This window comes from Fukomys damarensis, unplaced genomic scaffold, assembly GCF_012274545.1.
Source record: "Fukomys damarensis isolate Sample0158 unplaced genomic scaffold, DMR_v1.0_HiC HiC_scaffold_26, whole genome shotgun sequence".
Taxonomy (NCBI): Eukaryota; Metazoa; Chordata; class Mammalia; order Rodentia; family Bathyergidae; genus Fukomys; species Fukomys damarensis.
The window spans coordinates 24,444,172-24,469,052 of record NW_022900938.1 but is presented as its reverse complement, the minus strand read 5'-3'; the positions used below and the strand labels follow the sequence as shown (position 1 = coordinate 24,469,052).

Genomic DNA, 24,881 nt, shown 5'->3' with positions numbered 1-24,881 from the left:
AATTAATTTTTAAAAATGAGAAACTAGAGACATTTATAGCTAAATGGATGCACATTGAGCCCATACTCTTAAGTGAAATAAATAGTACACATATGTGTAAATACTGAATAGTTCTTTGGTGTGAAAAGTATAATTGACAATGTGAAATAGGAAGAAAAGGGCTAAAAGTGTAGGAGAAGTGGGAAGGGTAGGGGAAAGGAAAGAAGGGAAAAGAAAAAAATATGAGAAAAGGAAAAAAAATGGAAACAAAGTCTTTGTAAATAGGGAGGGGTGGTGGAGGGGGTGAAGGGAGGGCAGGGGAATGGGGAAAAAATGAGAACCAAGACCTGTCATGTAAAGGTACAAGATCCAATGATGAATGTAACTGTACTGTGTACCTAAAATGTACCAGTAAACTTAATTTAAAAAAACACATAAGTTTTGAGTCAAATATGACTCATAGTAAGTGAAAAGGACTTATAAGTATCTTTACTTTTTAGGAAATCATCTGCTTTTTAAAACATAGGTGAGTGCCAGTATTCTCGTTGCCATACCCTTGTGTTTCTCTATTCATTCATTAAAATGACCAAAAGTCTGTAATTAAAGTGATCTTGCTGCCTCTGATTTTCTTCATTGTAGAATTGAAGACTTATTTCATGATAAGTCATTCAGTCTTGTAGACCATCTAATCACCTCCTCACTTTACAGCTAAAAGGGAGCACAGAGAGATTAATCTGATATGCCAGGGTCACACAGCAAGTTTTCTTGCTCTCAGAAATTTGAAGAGTGTAAGATGAGCTGACAGACTGAGAGTTTTTAACTTCTTTTGGAGCAGACTACCATTTCTTTCATCATTGTTCTTCTAATGTTCACTCATGGGCTCAAGTGATGGTCCCTTCTCAGCCTCCTGAGTAGCTGGGACTACATCTATATCTAGATCCAATAGGGAATCTTGCTCACTTGCAGTCGTAGAATAACTTGCCCTAGATGTCTTTTATTATATCACATATGCCAATCTTCTGCCATCATTTTGATCACCTAGGTAAACACCCATAACAGAAGGGTTAATACATTTGGTTGAAGTGATTCATTTAGGTGTTACTTGGATTTAATTTATTTTCTAGTCTTATTTAGTATTTCTGCAGTTTTTAAAGAAAGAGGAAAAGTGAGCACGTTAACATTAAATTGAAAGCTAGAGGAGATGGTGTAAACAGTCACTCAAAGGGATTTATCTACATTTTATAAAAGGTATATGGTACAGTGATAAAAAGGTGACAGTTACTGTCGGCTTCTTGTAGTGTTCAAAAAGTAACTTTGTGGTTTCCTGTCATTACCTTAGCAGATGGTGTACCTCAGCTGGAAGCACATAAGTAAATAGAATGCCTAACCCCTGCTCTACCTGCTTATCTTCTCTACACTGTGGACCCTGCTTCTCCTGATCTACAAATTAGAAGAAAGAAAAGGTTGATACAAAGTGATACATAGTAGAATAGTACAGTTGGAACTCTTAATTGTGAAAAAGAGATGGGTAATTTATTAGAAAGCAACCAGTAGAGAATAGTGAGATCTATAGGCGGGGAATTTGTTTTCAGACTAACTCTGGTAAAAACCTAACCTAAATGATCCACGATCAAAAGATGATGAAAGAGTGAAACCAGAATTGGGAGTTGAACTCAGGGCCTCTATGCTGAGGAATATCTCAAGCCTTTTTCTTTTTGAAGCCACAGTCTCACTAAGTTTTCCAGGCTAGGCTCAAACTGTTGATTCTCCTGCCTCAGCCTCCCAAAGTGCTGAGATTACAGACATGTATCACCACACCTAGTTAAACTTAATGGCTTTTATTACCTAGAACTTGACTGAACAAAAAGTTTTATGGTATCTTGGGCAGTTTTTCAAATTTATTTTTTATTTTTTATAGTTCAAAGTAAAAAAACTTTTCTTTTGCAACCAGTACATCCTACCACATCATTAAAATATCCTTATGTCATAGATTTTTGGTATTTTGTCTAATGTCTGTTTTGGTCTTTATCATAGTATGACCCACCAAATTGATTTCCAGACCTACTGAAACTATCATTAGTAGTTGAATTGACACCACATTAGAGATTATTCCTGAAGGGTCTGTGATTGAAAAATGCAGCCTGCAATCATTGGTGATCATTTCTTTTTATGCAGTAGGCGTGCCCCTTTACTGTGCAGTCTCATCATAAGCTTCTCACCTTTGCTCATTGAGGGATTAATAATGTCTAGCAGATTTCATCTTGTTGATTGTAGCTGGGTTTTTTTCCCCCAGAGTGATGGAAGCATTTATCTCATGCTGTGATTTTTATTTGCTTAAGACAACTTTCAACTATTAGAAATACTAGAAACTGCATTCGTAATTTCTTCTGCCCTGCCTGTGCATATTTTGATAACATTTTAAAATAATTTTTTTCAAGTCCATCTCACAAGTTATTAAACTCTGTCCCTATAGTTTGTGGGGTTTTTTTTCCTCTTAAATTCTTTTATTGGTACATTTTAGGTATATAGTACAGTTACATTCATCTTTGGGAACTTGTACCTTTACATGATGTATCTTGGTTCTTATTTTTTTTCCCTATTCCCCTGCCCTCCCTTCAACCTAAAAATAATTTTTTAAAATAATTATCTTCTAGGTTTAATTTATTTTCATTTGCATCATATTGTTACTTAATTCTTTAAACCATGTAGCCTGAAAATAATGAGAAAAAGTGCTCTATCAAAATGCTCATTGGAGTTTTCAGGGAGGTTTGGATATAGTCATAGTTTTCTTTATGACTGGATGTTTTTTCCTTTAAGTATCAAAAATGTTGGGGATGGTGGTACACATCTGTAATCCCAGCACTTAGGGAGGAGGCAGGAGAATCCCTGAAAGTTTGAGGCCAGCCTGGGCAACATAGTGAGTTCAAGGCCAGCCTGAGCTACATAGCAAGACTCTGTCTAAAAGAAAAAAAAACCTATGGTATATGAAAATCCTTTTTTAGTGGACTTTATTTTTCAGGACATTTTTTTAGGTTCACAGGAAAATAGAGCAGAAAGTACAGAGATTTCCCATAGCCTCCCTATGATCAGCACCCTCCCAGAGTGGTACATTAGTTGTTGTTCATGAACCTACATCACATCATTGTCATCCAAGGTCCATCATTTATAGTCTTGTGAACTTAGGGTTCATTCACTCTTTGTGTCGTACATTCTGTGGGTTTGGGCAAATTTATAAGGATGTGCCCACCATTGTAGCGTCATACACAGAAGTCCCACTGCCTGTCCTTCCTGCACAACCTAGTCATCCCTCTGCAACCCCTGGGCCCCAGCATCCACTGGTATTTTTCCTTTTTCCATTGTTTTACCTTTTCCAGAATATCACATAGTTGGAATCATAACTTCACTCTAGTAAACATGTTTTCCCCTGTGTGGATAGGGGCTGAATGTAATTTAACCTCCTTGTGTCTTTATTGTCATTATGACCATCAGTCGATGTTCCATGTTGGTACACAAATTATGTAGGCTATCATGTAGACTTACGTTTTCTAATCCAGGACCTCAAGTCACCTGTGACTATTTTAACTTAAATGTAAATTAATTTAAAATTTCAGTTCCTCAGTTACACCAGCCACATTTCCAATGCTTTGTAGTCACATGCAACTACTGGCTACCTTATTGGACAGCACACATGTAGAACATTTTCATCACCACAAAATGGTCTATAAACAACTTTATTTTGGAGATTTTTGTCTTTGTGTTCCCTGTAAGATGTCACAGTTACACCTTTAGTTTGTATAAGCTCACAGTGAGTACTCACTATTAAACGGCATTAGCAGTTTTTTCTCTTTCCTTTCTTTTGGCTATTAGTGACCTGGAAATCGGATAGCTAAATTAGGGAAATATAAACGGGGTCCAAGCGTGGTCCTGATGTGTCCTTATAAAGAAGAATGAGCATTAGAATAGGTCATTTTGTGGCCTTTATATTGACTGTTCCTTTTTCACTTGATTGCACGTTCTCAAAGTGCTCTACATATGTGAAGTATGGGGTTATAGTCTCTTAGTAATTTCTTACCTACTTTTTAAATAGAGAAAGCCTATCTTAAAACTTTTTATTTAAAAGAGCATCCCCTTGTAATGACTTTGTGAATCTTTACAGACAACTGCCTCCTGTCCACAGGACCTCACTCCCTTTCTCCGCTTCCATTCAGCCCCACCTCAACCAGGGCAAATACTGTCCGTGATTCTGATTTCTAGATGCACTGACTTAGGGTGGCCTGTTCTTGAACTTTATGTAAATGAGACCATGTAATATATATGTATTTCATTTTTATCTGGCTTCTTTTGCTCAAATATTGCTTGTGAAATAATAGACCTCTCATTAAAGCATATGATACTATTGAGAGATTATAGCAACTTTTATTCACCTTTTAAACTGCTATTAACAGGCATTTGTGTAGTCTTCCATTTGGGGCTATTACAAATAGCATAGTGGAACACTGCTATGAATATTATACTGTATGTCTTTTGGAGCATGTGTATACATATTTCTATAGTGGTATACACTTAGGGGTAGAATGTTGGGTGAAAGGGTATGCATATTTTCAATATTAATAGTTATTGTTAAATAGTTTACTAATTCATATCCCACCAGCAGTGTTGATGTTCCATATCTTCACTAGACCTTAATATTTTCCATTTTCCTCATTTTATTTTTTTATGTTTTGATTTTTTTGTGGAGCATGTTTGTATTTTGTTCCCAGTACTGGGAACGGAACTCGGCCTTGGACCTGCTAGCAGGTGCACTCTGCCACTGAGCTCATCCCTAGCCTGCCGTACCTCTTCTTTTCCTTTTGAAACAGTCTTGCTAAATTCCTCAGGCTGGCCATGATCTTACAGTCCTCCTGCCTTCGTCTTCTGAGAAACTGGAATTAAATATGTGTGCCACCAGACCCAACTCATCTTTCTCATTTTGGACATTCCTGATAGGTGTGTAACGTTATTACGTTGTGGTTTTAGTTTGCATTTCCTTCATGCCCATTACAATTCATCATATTTTCATATATATTGGTCACTTGATAGCCTCAGTGTCAGCATCTGCTAAAATCTCTGCCCCACTATCTTTTTAAGCAATTTTATTGTGATATAATTTGCATACCATAAAATCCAGTCTTTTAAAGTTTGCAGCCTCCCGAGTGGTGGGATTACAGGTGTGCACTACCACACCCGGCCTCCAGTGCTTCTTATTCCAGAAAGAAACCCATCCCCATTAGAAGAGACTCCCCTTCCTCTACCCACAACCCCTATGGATTCGTCTGTTCTGGACATTTCATATAAATAGAATCATACAATACTGTGGTCTTTTGTGACTAGCTTCTTTAACAGCATATTCTGAAGGTTTATTATGTCACAGTACATAGATAAAGTACTTTATTTCCTTATATGGATATTAACACATTTTGCTTATGCATTCATCAGTTGAGAGATATTTGCATTCTTTCTACTTTTTAGCTGTTATGAACAGTGCTGTTCTGAAATTTGTATACACATTTTTGTGTGGAATGTATTTCTCTTGGTTGTATGTTAGGAGTGCAATTGCTGAGTCATAACTTCATGTTTAACGATTTGACAATCTGCCAAACTGTTCTCCACAGCACTACTGCAGCTGCAGTTCGTATTCCCACTGGCAGTGTATGAAGGCTCCAGTTTCTCTGCATCCTTGTCAACACTTGCTACTGTCTTTTTTAGTTTTCATATTCTAGTGGTTAAATAGTATCTCATTGTGGTTTTATTATTATTTATTTATTTGGTACTGGGGGCTTACAGCCAAGCCAGGTCTCTGGCCCTTTTTCATTTTTTATTTTGAAGCAGGGCTTGCTAAGTCACTAAGTTGACTGGGCAGGACTCAAGCTTGCCATTTTTATGCTTCAGCCTTCTAGAATGTTGGGATTACAGGAATGTACCACAATGCCCGGCTTGTCTATTATTCTTAATAATTTGCAGTAGTTCAATTATTTGCTCTGAATGCATATACTTTGTTGGATGTGTATCTTTTACTCTCTTAATTGCTCATCTCCTTTTGATAATCACAAGTTCTTAGTTTTAATATAGTGCAGTTCATCAATTTTTTATTTGATAATGAGTCTTTTTTGTGTGTGTCCATTTTAGGAAGTCTGCATTCTTGAAGGTCTAAGATTTTTTTTTCTCTCCAAAAGCTTTAACTCTTACATCTGCTGTCCATTTAGAATTGATTTTTGAGGGCTGGGAATTTAGCTCAGTGGCACTGTGCCTTCCTTGCAAATGCAAGGTCCTGCATTCAATCTCTGGTACCACAAAAAAATATATTTTTGTGTGGGGCAATATTTTGAAAATAATTTTCATCTCCCCTCCCCAGTTGACTAATATTTTACAAGTTTTTTCTTCTGTTTTTCTTTTTTTAAAGAATAAGAGAAGCTGAGCATGGTGGCATATGTCTGTAATTCCAGCACTTGGGAGGCTGAGGCAGGAATATCTCCATGAGGTCAAGCCCAGCCTGAACTACATAGTGAGAATCTGATTCAAAAAACAAAACAAAAATAGTAAGAGATATTTAAAAACATTCAGAACAATAGCCTAGTATCAAAGTATTCGTTGGTTAAAAATGTATATTCTTGGGTGTTGGTGGCAGAGGTAGGAAAGCAAGTTTAAGAGTTATAGGGCTCCTATCATAGGCAATGGGATTAGCTAGGCCTTTCATGAACTTTAACTCATTGAAACTTTATAATATTCTTATATAAAGTAGATGACATTATCCCTTACTTGAAATGATGAAACTAAGATCCAGAAAGGTAAACTTTCCCAAGCTCACATGGCTAACAAGTGGGTGAAAACCATGGCTTAAAACCAACTCCGTCTACTCCAAAACTATCCTTTTTGCACTGTACATTTTTATTATAATATCTTAAAGATTTCTAAATCTTCAAATTTAACCTGTTCATTTAAATTACTATGGTGCTTGGCCCAGTAATACATGTTAAAGTCCTATGGATCCAAGTACATACAGACTAAGAAGTTTCAAGGATGAAGAAGATAGATTAACCACCAAGAGATCTTGCAGGAGACAGAAAGTATTGAAGTAATAATCTGATGCTGGGGAGATTGGGTATCTAAGAGATTCTTGTCAGTAGATAATATTGCAAGAAAAACTTACCTGTGTAGATGTTTACTTGCTGTTCTGTATATCTTATTTTCTGTGTTATGAAATATAGGAAATTTCTTATAAATATACTAACACCAGAGAGCAATTTGTAGGGCTCCCTCTGCTGGTTTCCTTGAGATAATTAAGATACCTACTTCTCATAAATGTTCTCGCTAATAATGATATAAATGAATTTGAGGAAGAAGTTAATTTTAGGGTCCATTAGAAACAGAAGGGAAATCAGGGTCAGTAGCAAATAAAATAGAAAAACAGTTGGAGAAAGGATGATTTAAGTTTACTTATTTTAGAATTCAAATTTAACTATTGAATCTTTTTGATTTGAATTATAGGAATAATACTTCTGATGGTTCAGATATCCAACTTTATTCTTGGTAAAGTGCATGATACAAATCAGTACATAGGGCCAACTCTCTAAGTTGATAATGACATTACAAAAGTACTATCATGGGGCCTGGGATTTAGCTCAGTGGTTTCAGCGTCTGCCTCGCAAGCGCAAGGACCCAAATTCAATCCCTGGTACCAAAAAATATATATATAATAATAATAATAATAAATAAACAAAACCAAAAGAGCTTTCTTATCTGTTTTTTTCTAGTGAACTGTTAGCAAGCCTCAGTGAAGTCCAGAGTTAATCAATAAACTGGTTAGAAAAAAAACTGGTTATGTTCTAAATGAAATGGTATTAATTGTCATTTGGAAACATTCAGGTTTAATTAGATGATGGGATTGAAACCCTGTTAAATTAGAAACTGCTCTTTGTGGGGCCCCTAGGAATCTATGGCATTTCCACCCTTTTACACCTGAGGGCTTTCACATCTGAGAGCCACCTAATGGCAAGACTTTGTACACGGAGTAGTTTGATTCTTCCTTGCTAGCTCTAACTTGACCTCGCTTTTCTTATAATGACTCTAGGCAGCCACCATTTACCTTTCAGAGTTTCTGTCTGTGTAGAAATCTGTTATTTTGGGGTATAGACATTTTTTTGCTAATACACAGCATAGGAAATAACCCTTATTTCATAAAAACTGAGGATGAAGAAACTAAGCAACATATTCTGATTATTTTGTTACTAGCACCTTTAAATAATGGATTCATTTTATATTTAACTTATTAAGAAGAATTTTGTCTCAGACTTGCAGGAAAACATACACAAAGAAGGATCAAATAGTTTTAGTAAGGTAAACACCGAACCACTTACAATGGGTATGTATTTACTATGGCAAAAGAAGAGAGCCTATTATTTCTCATTTAAGGGCAGTGGTACTACAATTTGGCTTCAAGTAAATAATTATAAAAGGTAACATTAATCCAGAAATTAACAATTCTGATTGGCATTGGTATTCAAGAATGTGTTCTGGGAACAACCTATGTTCCATTTCAAAAGGATTAAAATGATTTATTATTGTATAAATAGCTCCAGCTTCATATATGATTGAATGACTGCTTTGACTATTAAAATCAGCCTATAAATATCAGTGCAAACTTTCTCTTTTTGTAGGACAGTTTTGACATTGCTTAATTATGTCAAGCAGAATAAAAATTCCTTAGGCCATTGTGAAAATATTTTGGAGAAGAAAATGTAAAGTAGATTTTATTCACTTTTTTGCTTTACTAGCCGTATTTCTATTAGTGGGTACTAATATTAGTGTGAAGTTAGAAAAGGTCGTAATTTTAGTCTGTTTCGTATCTTCCCCTTAGAACCTCATTATATAACCTTAGCCTCTTGGTTTTGTATACAGTGACTGGAGGGTTGTATGTCCACCTCCTCACTTCTTGCCTGTTTCTCAACAGATTGTAACTGTCTCATTGTAGTTCATAGAGATGTAGCTGAATGGTTCCTTGCTAGTCTAGTAGTTAAGGAATGAATGTGTTTTTCAGTTGTAATGATGAACTCTTCCCTTAAATCTGCCAATGGCTTGGAGGACTCCCCCCCACCCCTCCACAAAGTAGAAAGTGGTATAGAAATAGAGCTATAGAGGAAAAAAGCCTCATACAGATGAATTTAAAGCATGGGTAAAATTTAGGGAGTTGGAGGGACATTATCTGGAAAAAGAGAAGTTAGAGAATTACTTTGTGCTAATATTTCATTATCAAATTAGTCTATTTTTACTGAAAAGGGATAGCTACGTATTTAAATTTACCTTACAACAGCCCAGTTGCCCATCAACTGGAGACTGGATAAAGAAGGTGTGGTTTTTCTAAAATTGGAGTACAGCTTATCCATAAAGAATGAGGAACTAGAGACATTTATAGCTAAATGGATGCACATTTCACTTATTTCTTAAGTGAAATAAATGGGACACACATGTGTAAACCAGATAGTTTCTTTGGTGTGAAAACTAAAAGTGTAAATAAGATTCAATTTGTATAATTGATAATGTGAAATAGGAAGAAAGGTCTAAAGGAGTAGGGGAAGTGGAAAGGAGAGGGGAAAGGAAAGAAGGGAAAAGAAAAATATGAGAAAAGGGGAAAATGGAAACAAAGTATATGTAAATATGGAAGGATGGAGGGGTGAAGGGAGGTCAGGGGAATGGGGAAAAAAGAACAACCAAGATCCCAATGATGAATGTAACTATATTGTATACCTAAAAAGCACCAATAAACTTAATGGGGAAAAAAAAGAAAATTTACCTTATAATTTTTCCTTTTAGCTTTTAGCAGTGTTTGCTTTTTTTAACTTACATTGCATTTTTCATTTTTGGTATTTTGTTTTTACAGGTACAAGAAAATTCCCCGGGACATAGAGCTGGATTGGAGCCTTTCTTTGACTTTATTGTTTCTATTAATGGTTCAAGATTAGTAAGTTCACTTTTTTGGTAATTTTGTCTGTAGCACTTCATAATATTTTACTGATTGGCCTTTTCAGATTATCTGGGATGGGTTTTCATTAATGAGTTACAAATATGTAGCATATGATACAAATACTGTAATGATCTATCAGTAAATATTAAAATGTCAAATCTCTACTACTGTACTGCATACCATAGTTCAATGATTATCTTAGAGGAGAAGAATCCCTGGAGTCTTTCACTTTATTTGTTCTATATTTAATTTTTATAAGCAGAAAGAAATAATTAGGATGAGAAAGATTGCTTTTTAAAGTGTCCGACTTCTGCAGCTTGTTGACAAATGGATTAGTAAAGTGTCATTTACTTGTCAGTTTTCTTGGAGTTAAGTTTCATGATACATAATTTTGTCAGAACCAGACAGAGAGATGTAAAGGTACAGAATTAAAACCACTTTTTATAAATTGTTTTTATTTACCCACAATAAAGTCTTATAGGCAAGAAATTATATAATCTCAACAAAGGAAATTCTTAGGACAATAGTTACTAAGTTAGTTTATTTTTTATAACAATTTTAAGTTTTTGTTCATTACTTAACATCTCTGACACAATGGCTATGATTCATTTATATAATACAATATTTAATATTGTATACCATTTTATTTTCCTTCTCGTTCCTAATAAATAATAAAGTATATGTTTAGAAGTAGAGTCCAAAATTAAACCTCAGCAAATCTTTTAGATTTAAAAATCAGAGTCATTCCAACTTTGGTAGTGATATAACTTCTTATACAATATTGTGTTTTCAATCACTGAAGCCCTTGATCATGCTAAGTAATGTTGGGTTGCAAAATCCATATCTATTAGAAAAAAGTTCAAGTTCTGTGAGAGTGTGTGTGTGTGTGTGTGTGTGTGTGTGTGTGACCCCAGCCCTTTTTTATTTTTGCAACAGGTTCTCCCAAAGTTGCCTGGGCTGGGCTTAAACTTGGTACTCTCTTACCTCAGTTTCTTACAGAGTGCTAGGATGACAGGAGTGTGCCACCATGTTCAGCCTTCAGTTTTTTTATGTTGCTTATTAATATTACTCTTTTAGGGATATAGGATGCTTAAGGTAAAAATAGTTAATATTGTTTTTATTTATTAGGGAATATATTTTCTATATATTCACAGAATAAAGACAATGATACTCTTAAGGATCTACTGAAAGCAAATGTTGAAAAGCCTGTAAAAATGCTCATCTATAGCAGCAAAACCCTGGAGTTGCGAGAGACATCAGTCACACCCAGCAACATGTGGGGTGGCCAGGGATTGTTGGGTGTGAGCATTCGTTTCTGCAGCTTTGATGGGGCAAATGAAAACGTTTGGCATGTGCTGGTAGGTATGGACCAGGAACAGTTATGTGCATAGTAAGAAGCAGCGTAGGAAGAGGCAGCAACAGTGGTCATCTCTGGGTTGGGGACATTGTAAGGAGATTGTTGTTAGGTTGGCTTTAGTTTCTTACACTCAGCATTCATTGCTTGTTAATAATGGATTAACCTTTTTTAAACCTTAAGAGAAGCAGATATAGAAGTTTAAGAATTCCATTTTTTTTTTCTTTTTGGTTTTTTGGTTTTTGTGGTACTGGGGATTGAACTCGGGCCCTTTTGCTTGCAAGGCAGGCTGTGGAACCACTGAGCCAAATCCCCAGCCCAAGAATTCCATTTCTAATGCTTTGTTCATTAGAAAAAGATTAAGGCAAATAGCTACAGAAATATTTAAAGTATTACATAGTTTTTATGGTTGGAAGTTTTAAGTATACTCTGTTTTCTTACATCTGACAATATCTCTTACAAGACAGAAATAGGGAATTTTTTTAATCACTGTAATTAAGAACTGACTATGAAACTTGGAAAAATAGATACAGATATAGATATCTATATATGTGTATATTTATTAATTTGAGAGCATGCTTTGATGTCGTCCTAGGAAGTGGAATCAAATTCTCCTGCAGCACTGGCAGGTCTTAGACCTCACAGTGATTATATCATTGGAGCAGATACAGTCATGAATGAGGTAATCGGTGTTCATTACTAATTATACAATATTTTCTCCTTGATGGGTTTGTTTGTTTTGGTACCGGGGAGAGAACTCAGGTCCTTGCACTTGTGGTAAGAATTCCCAGCCCTGTTTGTTTGTTTTTTGAGACAGGGTCTCACCACTGTGTAGTTCAGACTGGCCTTGAATGCACTATGTAGACTGGGCTGACCTCAAGCTTGCAGCAATCCTGCCTCAGCCCCCACAGGCATGCGCCACCATGCCTGGCTTTCTCATTGATGTTTAAATTTAGGAAGATATTTGCATGCTTTGCATTAAGAGTTGAAATCCTAAGAGTTGAAATCTTGGTTTTTGCTCATCAAGATAGCTTAGGCTTTGTGTCAAATGAAACTTCTAGGACTATTTTATTGGGTATGGCTGTGAGGAAAAGCACATACTGTGGTAATTATATAAATTTTGTGTGTGATATACAGAGATCTCTTAGACCTCTCAAGACTAAATCAAATCCTCACTTTGGTCATTGATTTAGTTTTCTTTTCTCTTTTTTGCTTTTTCAGGTGACAGAATTATCTCAGCTGCTAGATCCTTTTCCTCCTCTGTTAACTAGTGGAAGCGTACATTATTAAGTCGAAACTGAGAAAAATAAGGCCCAGATTTTAATAATGGAAAGTAAAGCAAAACTTGGAGTGCGTTTTAGGCCTCATTAGAAGAAAGACAAGGGCCTTGCACTGAGTGGCCTTGTTTGAATTTCTATTGTATTTATGTATTTTGAATCTCATGTGGAGAATTAGTTTGGGGAAGGGTCCAGGGTCCAGAACGCATACTTCTCAAAGGTGTTGCCCAGGTAATACTGATAGTAGCCAGGTTTGCAATCCACCATTCTAAAGTACAGAATTTTAAAAACGCTTTTCTCCTGTGATGCTCCTGCAGTCTGAAGATCTTTTCAGCCTTATCGAAACCCATGAAGCAAAGCCACTGAAGCTTTATGTGTATAACACAGACACCGATAACTGTCGAGAAGTGATTATTACACCAAATTCCGCATGGGGTGGAGAGGGCAGGTACGGTGGTTATTTTTAGACTAAGTTGTGACTGCCTAAACTTACCAGTCAGGTGTGAACATTGGTTAGTTTTGTTTGTTTGTTTGTTTGTTTTTTGATACTGGGAATGGAACTCGGGCCCTTGCCGCTTGCAAGGCAGGCGTTGGAGCCACTGAGCTAAATCCCCAGCCCTTAAAATTTTGTTTGTTTGTTTGTTTGTTTTTTAACATTGGCTGCTTTTGTCATGAAATATTATAATACTTCTTTTGAAAAAAAGACTTGACCTACAATATTGAAATCAATAATTGGGGGGCACTACTGGGTCTGGAACCCGAGCACTTTCTACCACTGAGCCACACCCTTTTTACTGAATTTAAGGTCTCACTAAGTTGCCCAAAACATCAAAACTTAGGATTTTCCTGCCTCAGCCTCCCAAGTAGCTTGAATTGTAGGCATGTGCTTCCATACTTAGAAACCTAAGTATAGAGAGTCTTACCATGGTCAGGTATTTAAACATACTTTGAGGGTATATTATGTTCTGAGTGTATCAGTAGGCCCTCTTTGGTTACAAACAGAAATCAGCTGTCACTATCTTAAGTAGACAAACTTGTTGATAAGGGTTAGCTCATATAGTTAAGGAGACAGGGAAAGAACCAGATGTGGAAAGAGCAGGACTAGAATACCTTTAGGAATTTAGATAAGAAGAGCTAATTGAGAATTCTGTCAGCCTTCTGCAGAAGGGATGAAGCCATTTTTTTGGTTTTCTGTTCCTTTTGAGATTTGCAGTCCTGGATAAGAAAAATTGACTGGCCTGGCTTCATCCATGAGCTGCTCCCTTGAGCAGGGCAGGCACCGTGATTGACAGTCCCCCCAGCACTGCACACAATGACAGAGAAGCAACTCCCCAAAGGGAAGAAGGAAAGGGGCATGTGAGGAGGAAGTGTGATCATGTCTTTTTAGAAAAATGCTTCTGGTAGCAGCAGGAGGATGAATTAGAAGAAATCTGGATTAGATATGCACGACTGCTTTGTGTCGCATTCTGAAATAGAACTACGGGATGTGTAGATGATACCATCACGGAAAAGCGCATAGAGCTCCTCGGGGGGTAGTTGTGTATCACTCTGCAAATGATGTGTCCATCATGTACCAGGAATTATTTAGTCAGTAAGTGAACAGTGTCTCTCCCCTTGCTGGCCTTAGTGTTTTAATGAAAAGAATAGTAAACAAATAAATATGCAGTGTGTTAGTTAATGATAAACATTTATAGAAAAATAAAGTAAGGGCAGTGTCCATGTTCAAGGGCAGAATGCTGTATTAAATGAGGTGGACAGTAGAGACCTAATAACATGGCATTATTTAAAAGAATTGATGTATGTGTGTTTGTTTATTTCAAAACTTCAAATGTAAGCTATGATTGGCACTAATACCTTTAAGAAACAAATGTTTTTATAGCCTAGGATGTGGCATTGGATATGGTTATCTGCATCGAATACCTACACGCCCATTTGAAGAAGGAAAAAAAATCTCTCTTCCAGGACAAATGACCGGCACACCTATTAGTCCTCTTAAAGATGGGTTTACAGAGGTAAGATTACTACCTGATGGTTTCCACCAAAACAAGTCAAATGTGTGAGTGCATAGGGCGGTAGCAACAGATCGAGCAGATGAGATGAGTTAAATATTGATGGTCATGTTGAGTTTGAGTTTTCTGGACGATAGCTGGGTGGAGTTTATGTATGTGAGCCTGATTTAGGAAAGAGCAGACGGGAAGCGACACCGACTTGGAAATCCTGAACCAGAGAGGTTAATTTGACCGAGAAAATGTTGATAAAAATTGTTAAGCCCTTGGTCCTGTCTGGGTTTGAGGACCAAGCTTGGAATCTTGAAAACCTAGATGGGCAGTGAAAGATGCAGTAGAGCAGCTAAGGAGAAGTCAGAAGGAGGTGACACCTTCAGGGAAGTCAGGTGACAGGAGTGGAAAGATGTCCTAGGCAAGAACCGTTCCAGACCTGATGGGCAGCCAACACCAAATGACAGTGACATAGCGTGTAGAGGGTGGAAGGAAAGGGTCGCAGTGCTCACTGCTCCAGGAAACTTCATGGAGGAGTGAGGAGAGCCAGGTGTCTGTGTAGGCCTCCAGGGTGTTAAGGTGTTCCTGTGATAGCATCCCAGGACAGTTATCTCTTGTCTGCACTGCTAGGTAAGAAACAAACAAACAAAAAAACATAATAAAAACCCAAAAAGAAAATGTAAAGTTGAGTCTACTGCCACTGTCATTTTTGGCGCACAGTTTGGCCCCCAACACTGTGAAGTGAAGCTACTGAGAAGCTTCACAGCTCTTCGCTCCTCACCCTCACTGTAGCTTCAGGTCCAGGGCCAGTGTAGTGATTCTGCCTCCACAGCTGGCTCTGCTGCCCCCTACTCAGCACACTGTGCCCCGGTGCACCTCTGAGGGTTGACTGAGAAGACTGGAGGGTAGAATGGCAGCTGGAAAAGACACAGATTTGAGCTGTGGGAACACAGCCAAAGGCACTAAAGCTGGCAGCAGTTAGAGGGTGCAGAAGTGACACCACCATCCATAGTGTCCACAGAGACTCTACTCCCCTGAAGTTACTCACTGATGAGAAAAGAGCTAAGGAATCCAAGAGGTTAGAAATCCTGTTTCTTTATAAATGTATCATGATATTAAGACTTCCAGCTGATTTATTTCATGAACAATAAAAAGTTTGTGCATGTATGTGTGTTTGTTTGCTTGAAGCAACTGGTTGAGAATACAGAGAGGGAAGCAGTGGTGTTTAAGGGTTGAAATAGAATGAATTCTGGGTGACTAGGAAGGAGGAGAGGGTAGAATCTCTCCTGCTGTCAGCATATATAACTGTTGCTAAAAGCTGTGTCCAAATCAGGAAAGTGAAGGGACAGAGGGCTGTTTCCAGGGCATAGTGCCTGGATGTGTGTCAACATTAGCAAGCAGTGCCTGGGGTAGAAGTGCCGGGGGAAACCTTGGACAGCTAGTATACAATCCAAGTATGGATGTGAAGGACATGTAAGAGGTATGATTTATGCACTCTTAATGAGTTAAGTAATTTCCTGTCCCCCCCCCCTTTTTTGGAAGGTCCAGCTGTCCTCAGTCAATCCTCCATCTTTGTCACCACCAGGAACTACAGGAATTGAACAGGGTCTGTCTGGACTTTCTTTTAGCCCAACTCCACCAGCTGTCAGTAATGTTCTCAGTACAGGTATGCAAAAATACTCTGTTTCCAAGCTCTTTTGTCTTACATGACATGCTTGTATAGAACTTTACAGAGGAGTGCCAGTGTGCCTTGAAAGCTGTAAATACTCTCTGCATGAACAGACAGGTCCTATGTGAAACCAGGTACCAAAACACCATACTCATACACACAGGTCACCATTTAAACCTGTTCTCTGCATAACTTAGGCCCAGGCTTCTCTCAGACTGGGTAGCTTGCAGAGTTAGGCCTCTGCCTCTCATTTCTCTTAACAGCTCTGTTTGCCTGTTTCCTGGTTAGTAGGCACAGGGGTTGCAGAAATAAGCAGGATCCTGTTCATTAGGGGCTCAGCTTACTTAGGGCACATGTTCCTAGCTCTCTCCTTTATTCTTTGTTCTTCCTGATATAGTCCTTTTTGTTTTCATTCCTTTCATTTTATTTCTGTTTTGTTTTTTTTGGTTGGGGGTACCAGGGATCTAACTCAGGTCCTTGAGCTTGCGAGGCAGGCGGCAAAACCACTGAGCTAAATCTCGGGTCCTGTTTTGTTCTCTTCAGACAGGGTCTCATTATGCAGTTCAGGCTGGCCTTGAACTCACTATGTAGCTCAGGCTGACCTCTGACTTGAAGTGATCCTCCTGCCTCAGCCTCCTGAATGTTTCTGGGATTACAGGTGTGTACCACCATGCCCAGCTATTTTCATTCTTTGTAAAATAACTTTATGGAGGGCTGGGTATTTAGTTCAGTGGCACTGCACGTGCCTCACAAGTGCAAGGCCCTGAGTTTGATCCCTGGTATCAAAAAAAAAAACCTTTATACAGGTAGAATTCCTATGATACAATTCACCCATTTAAAGTATACAGTTCTTTGGTTTTTAGTGTATTTGCAGAGTTGTACAATCTATACCTCAATCCTTGGTCAACTTTGGACAATTGCATTGTACCCAAAGAAGCTCTCTACCCAACTCCAGTCATTGCTTGCTTTTGTCCAGCCTCCCAGCCAAACAGCTGCTAATCAGATCTCTGCCTATGGGTTTGCCCCGTCTGGACACTTACAGAAATGTGTGGTTTTTTGACCTGGTGTTCTTCATTTTGCATGCTTTCAATGCTCACTGACGGCGTAGCATATATTAATATTTCACTTTTATTGCTAAATAGTGTTCCGTTATATGGCTACAGTGTTTTCTTTATCTGTTCTCAGTTGATGGATATTTAGGACATGTTTCTACTTTTAGATTTTTATGAATAATACTGCCATGAACATTTGTGTAGAAGTTTTTACATTCACGTGTTTTCATTATATATCTGGGAGTGAAATTAAGTCTTGATACAGTTCTTAACTTAGTATGTTGCTGAATTTCATTTTTCCCTTTTTCTAATTTTCTGTTCTCTGGTTTTCATTCTTCATAATACCAAGAATTATATATCAGGTAATCAATAAATGATGAGTGAGGGAATGAAATACATGTTTTAGCTAGTTTAGCTCATATACAGTGACGTATATATGTAATTTTTTTGTTTGGTTTTTGTTTTTTGTGTTTTGAGATAGGGTCTCAATATGTAGTTCAGTTCAGGCTGTCCTTGAACTCTCAGCGATCCTCCTATCTTAGCCTCCTGCATGTGGAATTATAGGTATGTGCCACCATGCCCAGCAATTTGAGCTCTTTTAAATATTTGTGCTCACACTGGGCATTTTTTCTAAATAAAATTTAAAATTTCAGACATCTACAGCAATGAAGGAATAGTGCAACCGAACCCCCCGTGACCCAGCATCACCAGTCATCAGAACCACCCTTTGCTGGTTTCTTGCCCAGCTTTATTGAGGTATACTGTATTTTGTGTACCATGAAATTAACTCTTAGTGACTTTTAGTAATTTATAGAGCTGTGTCATTACCACAATCTAGTTTTAAAATATCTTCTAGATGATATTAATATCATCGGTAATCATAGACACCATTGGAAGGGCTCGTAGAGTTTATTTCATTCAAGCAGTGCATGAGTTCTTTTATGATATAAAGGTGTTTTTTATTACATCCCATCAGATGGCCTCCTACTTTATTCCTGAAAAGACTTGGTAACGCTGGGCTGAGGTACTTCCTGAGGCAACAGGCCATCTTGTGGTGGAATAATTCTTACCCATTTTAGAGTAAGAGTGTTGCAGATGCCATACGATAATAGCTCTTTTGATGATAAGACAGAGCTGACATCTCTGGTTTCTGTGTGACATTTTTAATCTTCCTTCATTACATTGTAGTTCCACTGGTATCCTCTTACCCACAATGCACTGAGAACCCTGGTGTTTACACTGCCTAGGAATGGCTTCTTAAATATTAAAGACTGAAAGGTAAACAAAGCAGTAGTTGCTCACAGGAGACTGAAAGAAATTGACATCTTCACTTTTGAATGAATCAGTCTTAAAAGATTATAGGATTCTAGCATCAGGACGTGAGAAACAACTTTTTGTTGGACATTTATTTTTCCATCTTCACTTTTAATTACATTATATTGCTTGCTGAGTAACCCAAGCAATAACTGTGGAGATACAGTGAGTGGTGTTTGCTTTTCAAACTTCTTTGTGGCTTTGAAAGTTTTGATTATTAAATTTTTAGAAAATGAAGATATATTTGGAAATCGCATTAATCATTGTGACCTTTTCGGGACCCCTCACACTTCCTGTCACCCCTTTGCGCTTGATTTTTCTTCAGAGGATGTATTTGACATACTGTAGATTTTTACTTATTTGATAATCTATCTCCTTTCCTGCTCATTAGAATGTAAATTTCACAAAGGCTGTGAGTTCTGTTCCTTCAAGATATAAAGACCTTCAGTGTCTAATACAATGTCTAATGTATAATAGGTGCCCCCCAAAACTTGGAATAATACATCAACCATCCATCCCACTATCTTGAAAATCTGACAAAAGCAGAGATCTCAAAAGTAGACACTCAGAAAATGTTGAATGTCATCTGGGTGTGGTGGTGCACACCTGTAATCCCAGGATTTGGGGAGGGTGAAGCAGGAGGATCACATGTTCCGGCCCAGCCTCGGCAGTTTAGCAATTTAGCAAGAACTTGTCTTAAAATAAAAAAATAGTGAAAGCACTGAGGTTGTAACTCAGTGCAATCCCCAGTACAACCAAGAGAAAAGAAAAGTTGTGCATAGTTTTAGGAGCTTTGCATTTGTTCCAATATTTGAAATTATGCAGCCTGAGCCCATAGAGCACTTTGCCAGTGCTTCAGCCAGGCTTTTTCCCCCCTTTTTCACACCTCTAATTTCTACATAAAAGTAAATGAGTAAATGAATGAATGAATGAATGAGTTTTGAGTATGCGTAGTTCATATTTTAGGCACAATTTTTTTCTGCTACCATATTTAAGCAAATCTCTAAGAGATCTGTAAGGGTGTGGTAAGGTTTGAACACCTTTACCTGAAATGCTTGAGACCAGAAGTGTTCATTTGGCCCTGTAAACCTGAAGTTGCTGGGGACCATGTGTTCCTACTTTTAAGAAAATAGCATCATGAGATACCTTGGGAGTAGAATCCGAGCCTAAAGATGAAGGGTATCTGTGTTTCATAGACATTATATACACACAGCCTAAGGGAATTTTATACAGTATTTTTAGTGCATCTGTGTTTTGACTTCCACTCATCACACTAGGTCAGGTGTGGAATTTTCTACTTATATTCAACCTTGGGAGCATCTCAGATTTTTGGGTTTTCAGATTAAGGGTGCTTGCCTTGTATTACTGTTGTCTTGACATCAGAAACCTCCCAGTTGAGTAGGCAGTAAACTTGGTAGATAGCTCTTTTATCGCATGGTGTCCTGAGGGTCACTGGTATATGGAGAATGTAACCAACCTCCTCTCCCCACCATCATACAGATGGGGGTGTGGTAGACTGCACAGGAGCATCGTAGAACCCAGGGCCAGAGGAAACAGACTCAGGAAGCCGAGTCGTGCTGTCCATGCTAGAGGGCCATGTGCTCTTGTCTCCCTGAGGTATCTAGGTCATTGTCTTCTTTCACAGCCCAGCTCTCACCTCTTCACCTAGCGGAGGGTTCCCCAGCAACCCTGGGTTTACAGGGCCCCTTAGTTCAGGAGCTCAGTAGAATGGCTAGAATCTTTGTATCCCATTTCCAAATTTCTAGGACAGTTTCCTAATCCAGCTCCACTTAAATGAGGTCCAAACCTCTTGTCAAGTGAATTTAGCGTGGGGAGCAGCGTTGCACAGTCTCCACCCTTTTCTTTTGTCTTGTTTGTCTTTGTAGTTCAGGCTGTGGGTAAGGTCCTTGCTGTGGCAGAGAAGGTGTATCACTATGAAGACTGGTGCATATCCAGCAATGTGGCCAGAAGTGGGAACCAAAGCAGCCTGGGCCAAAAGCAGGAGAGGCTGAAGAGTCCTTTTATAGCCAAACATGTTAGAAAATTTTTTGTATTTTTGCGCTTTTATTTTAGGTGTACCAACAGTGCCATTGTTGCCACCACCACAAGTAAACCAGTCCCTCGTCTCTGTGCCACCAGTGAACGCAGCCACTACATTACCAAGTAAGCAGCAGTGCATACAGATGTGTGTCATGAACATGTGCATCTGAAAACGGCTCGAACACCTACGTAGTGACTGTTTATGTCTTTTAATCATCAGAGAAACAGAGATGTTAACTAGCGGCTAGTTAGTGGCAGCCTAGGGCTCCTATCCCAGCTGCTGTGTGGCCTAGCCCCCTAACCGCCCCACAAAGCTGCCTAAGCCAGGAAGGAGGAGTATGGAAAAGTCCTTTCTTCAGCCTCCTTAGTTGGAACTTTTTGATTGTTCACTAAATATCCTGCAAGAGAATGTTCCTTATTTGGGTCTACAGTAGCTGTAACATTAAAGTTTTGTATAATTCTCTTAATTGTTCTCAGTGAAAACCAAGTCCCTTCATATAGTTGACAACAATCAAATATTATTTCAGTGACTAAGCATATTTTCACAGTGGGGGCCCTTAATTGCATGGCTGCAGATGTTGTCACTCAGGGATGTTAAGCCATGAACCAGGCATGCACACACATCCACAGAATGACGAAGCCGGTGTAGCACAGTGCTTGCTACATGTGGGGAACTGGCACGATGGGTATGTGGGGATTCTTGTCACTACTTTTGCCGCTGTTAAGTCTGAAGTTATTCCAGAATTTAAAAAAAAAAAAAAGAAAGAAAGAAAGAAAGCTAGAGAGGCTGCCAGCCTCAACCATCAAAGAAAAATCCAGATCAGTTTACCACTGTAATTGCTGAAATAAGTCAGCCTTTTCTCTCAGGCGCTTAAGGCTGCCATCATTCTTATTCTAGAGTTTATTTGTTACTATTTTAATCTTTACCCATTTAGCCATCTAATCACTGAGGTTTAGAAACATAGTTCATTTGAGTGAGATTTTTCACTGAGGTTTAGAAACATAGTTCATTTGAGTGAGATTTTTGCTGTTAATGCTGTTACGATACAAAACTGCCACATGTGAGGTAACCTGCTGTTACACTTTGAAGTAGGTGGCATGTTTTTCAATACACAGGACTTATTTCCTCCCCAGGTGAAGTGATTTCTCTTTTGTTCTTTGTGTGCTTGGCTCAGGTCTGATGCCTTTGCCTGCAGGACTGCCTGACCTCCCCAGCCTCCCCAACCTCAACCTCCCCACACCTCATCTCATGCCAGGGCTTGGCTTACCAGAGCTCGGGAGCACAGGTATGATGCCCATCTGCCCTGAAGAGAAAGCTGTAATCAGGAAAGCCAGTCCTATAGTTTAGTTTTTATTGGGAAGGGCAGTCTGTGTAGCACATTTCAGCTACTTCAGAAGAATATTAATCTTTTTTATTTAAAAAGCTTAAAAGGAAAAAGAAGGGAAAGAATATCTCTGTGGTTCTCCTCTGCCTCCTCCCTCCTTCTTCTCCTCTCCCTGTACCCCGACAGTTCAAGCACCAGGAAGGCCAGTGTGGGAACAGAGAGCAGCGGCACACACTCCACAGTGAAGTGGGCACAGCCTCCCTAACGGGCGTGAATGAGTTTCTGTAATTGTCTTGGTATTCCGGGTAGCTGCCAGCAGGGCAGGAATGGTGCCCATGTTGCTCAGCTCAGGCCCAGAAACTCGGGCTGTGAAATGGTCATCCTCGCTTAGCCAGCTGAGCTTATTATTTGATAAATATTCCCCATCATGAACAAGTGCTTTCATAAGTAAAACACTATGAGAGATTTTAGCTACACAGAGGGAGAGAGCAGATGTGCAGTGTGTTCCCTTAGATTTTGTGCAGGGATGACGATGAAGCAGCTTCACCTTCCAAAACTGCTGTCGGAGTCACTGATTACCCAGAGGGCTGTGTTATCAGAAGTGGCCCATGAGTGATGCTAGCACGAGACCCTCTGCACCCAGTGGCTGCTGTCCCAGTGGCACTTCTGCCTGGATTGTAACTCTTCCATTGTGTGATACCATACATGTGTGTTCATGAACTCAGTTTCCAGCATTGGAGAAGTCCTAGGAAGCTCAGATGACTACCGCTTACCGTGCTAGCACTCGGTCTGTCTTATCTTTTGTGCTCTGTGTCCTTGACTCTTCCTCTGCCTTTCTCCAAATTCAGCAGGCCCTAAGAGCCTGGTTTCCCCGGGCAGCGGTTGCCTGAACATTTGTTTACAGCCTGCTTTCTTTGTTGAGGTACTACTGCCCTTCTTTGTGCATAGTGAAATCATCGGAATAAGCCCACCAAAGGTAGTTCACAGTCATGGGTCCTGGGACCTCCCCAGACACGGACCTGCGGCCAGGCTGCGGGAAGGCAGCCATCGTGCTCCCCATCTACAGCGTTTGCTGGACTGGCCCTGCACATACCTTCGGGTTCCAGCCAGGGAAGCCGGAGGTCAGCTCGCAGCTGTGTGGGAAAGTGGGAGCCCTCCTGCCCCACACCCAATGTAGGGTGGCTTTACCTGCCAGGTGAGCTGCTGTCCATGTAGGCTAGGAGGACCTGTCCTCCCCTGAGCCTGTCTCCCTCAGTTCCGGGCTGAGTCACAGGGAGCCTCGGTGCCCGGGAACCGTTGCTGTAGCTGGCTGCTATCATAGAGGATCAGTATTTAACTGCTGTGGCCTACAGCTAGAGATGAGCAAAGGTTGCGATTGGTGTCCTGTCCTTAGCTCTTAATGAGACACAGACGTTCTTTTGGCTGTGACATAGAACGAATGCTCTTTAGCGCGGGGAGGATGTATGACCTGTGCTGTTTCTGTCCTAGGTTTGCCACCTCTTCCTGCCTTGCCTCCTCGAAGCCTAACTGGCCTCACACCTCTCCCCATGCCAGCGGAGTTCCTCTCGTCGTTCCCCTTGGTTCCAGAGGGCTCTTCTGCAGCCCGCTCGGGGGAGCTGCTATCTTCCCTCCCTCCTGCCGGCAGCCTAACTTCCGACCCCGTCACGACTACTGCAAAGGCAGACGAGGCCGCAGCACTCACTGTGGATGTGGCGTCCCCTGCTCCCAAGGCCCCCACCACCATGGAGGACAGAGTGGGGGACTCCACCCCAGCCAGCGAGCGGCCTGTGTCTGCCATTACGGATGTGAATGTACCCGGGTCACCTTAACTTTGAACCATTCTTCAGAACCAGCGTGGTGTATTTATTTAACCACGGAAGCTGTCTGGAAATGCAAACTATCATTAATTTCATACTAGTTTGTACCGTATCTGTAGGCATCGTGTAAATAATTCTAAGGAGAAATTAAGCAAAAAGACATGGGTTTATATCCTGCCAAGTTGGGGTGGGGTCCACCACAGGGAAGAAAATATCAGAAAGTGCTTGTACTTCAAACAGCCAAACAGTTGTAAGGGTGGCTCGTCACCAGGCACCCACTGCCGTTCTGGGGTGTGCGTCTTTGGGAAAAGAGGTACCAGGGCGTCCACTAGGTTCCCTGTCTCCTGCCGCTCCTTCTGTACGGAAATGAAATATTTTATGCCTAGTGCTCACACGCAACGTTTCTTGTACTTTGTAAACCGTTCGCAAAAGTGCAGACCACTTCACTAAACTGTAAAAGAAAAGATGCTTTACTTTTGGTCTCTGTGAGTCACATCTCTTAAGGTTTACACAAAAATTCTAATTGAAGATGTTTGTTAAAGTTACACGGTGTACACTATTAATTGAACATCTTTTTATTCAGCCTATACACAGATCCTTGTTTTGAGCTCTCAGAATCACTTAGACAACATTTTGTAACTGCTGCTGTTGCTTTATATGTCTGCCATTCAGATGGCATTTACAGAAAGGGGTGTTCCACAGTTTTAAAGCAGAAGGTGGCGCTTGTAGCTACTTAAAATACAGGTAGACGGGGAAAGCAGAGATACAGCAATAAATAACAGTACTTTTAGTTTTCTTCTTGTGTTATATTTAAATTACAACCCAGTTGCCACTTGTACACTTGTTATTCTCCAGTATGTCCACATCTTTAAATTGTTTGGTTTTTCTAAGATGGTAAATTAACTAAAATTGATTAAGTGATGTTAAATGCACATTATATCCCTTTTTGAAGTAAGATGAAAGTATTTCGCTGGTTATTGACCTGGTACTGGTAGGCCATCGCTGAGTGGGTAGCACACGGCTTTCCTGCCCCACTGCTCAACTGGAAGCTGGTGACCAG

General features: G+C 39.5%; 1 protein-coding gene across 1 annotated transcript; it reads left to right on the top strand.

The window, feature by feature from the left end:
• The first annotated feature begins 1,352 nt into the window (after positions 1-1,352).
• Positions 1,353-24,211, top strand: Gorasp2 (golgi reassembly stacking protein 2). Its single transcript, XM_010606966.3, has 10 exons — positions 1,353-1,442; positions 9,893-9,973; positions 11,131-11,334; positions 11,926-12,012; positions 12,925-13,055; positions 14,487-14,619; positions 16,147-16,270; positions 20,713-20,802; positions 21,855-21,965; positions 23,493-24,211. Exons 3-10 carry the CDS (start codon positions 11,191-11,193, stop codon positions 23,831-23,833), a joined length of 1,161 nt encoding a protein of 386 aa, XP_010605268.1. The 5' UTR covers positions 1,353-1,442; positions 9,893-9,973; positions 11,131-11,190; the 3' UTR covers positions 23,834-24,211.
• Positions 24,212-24,881: the final 670 nt, after the last annotated feature.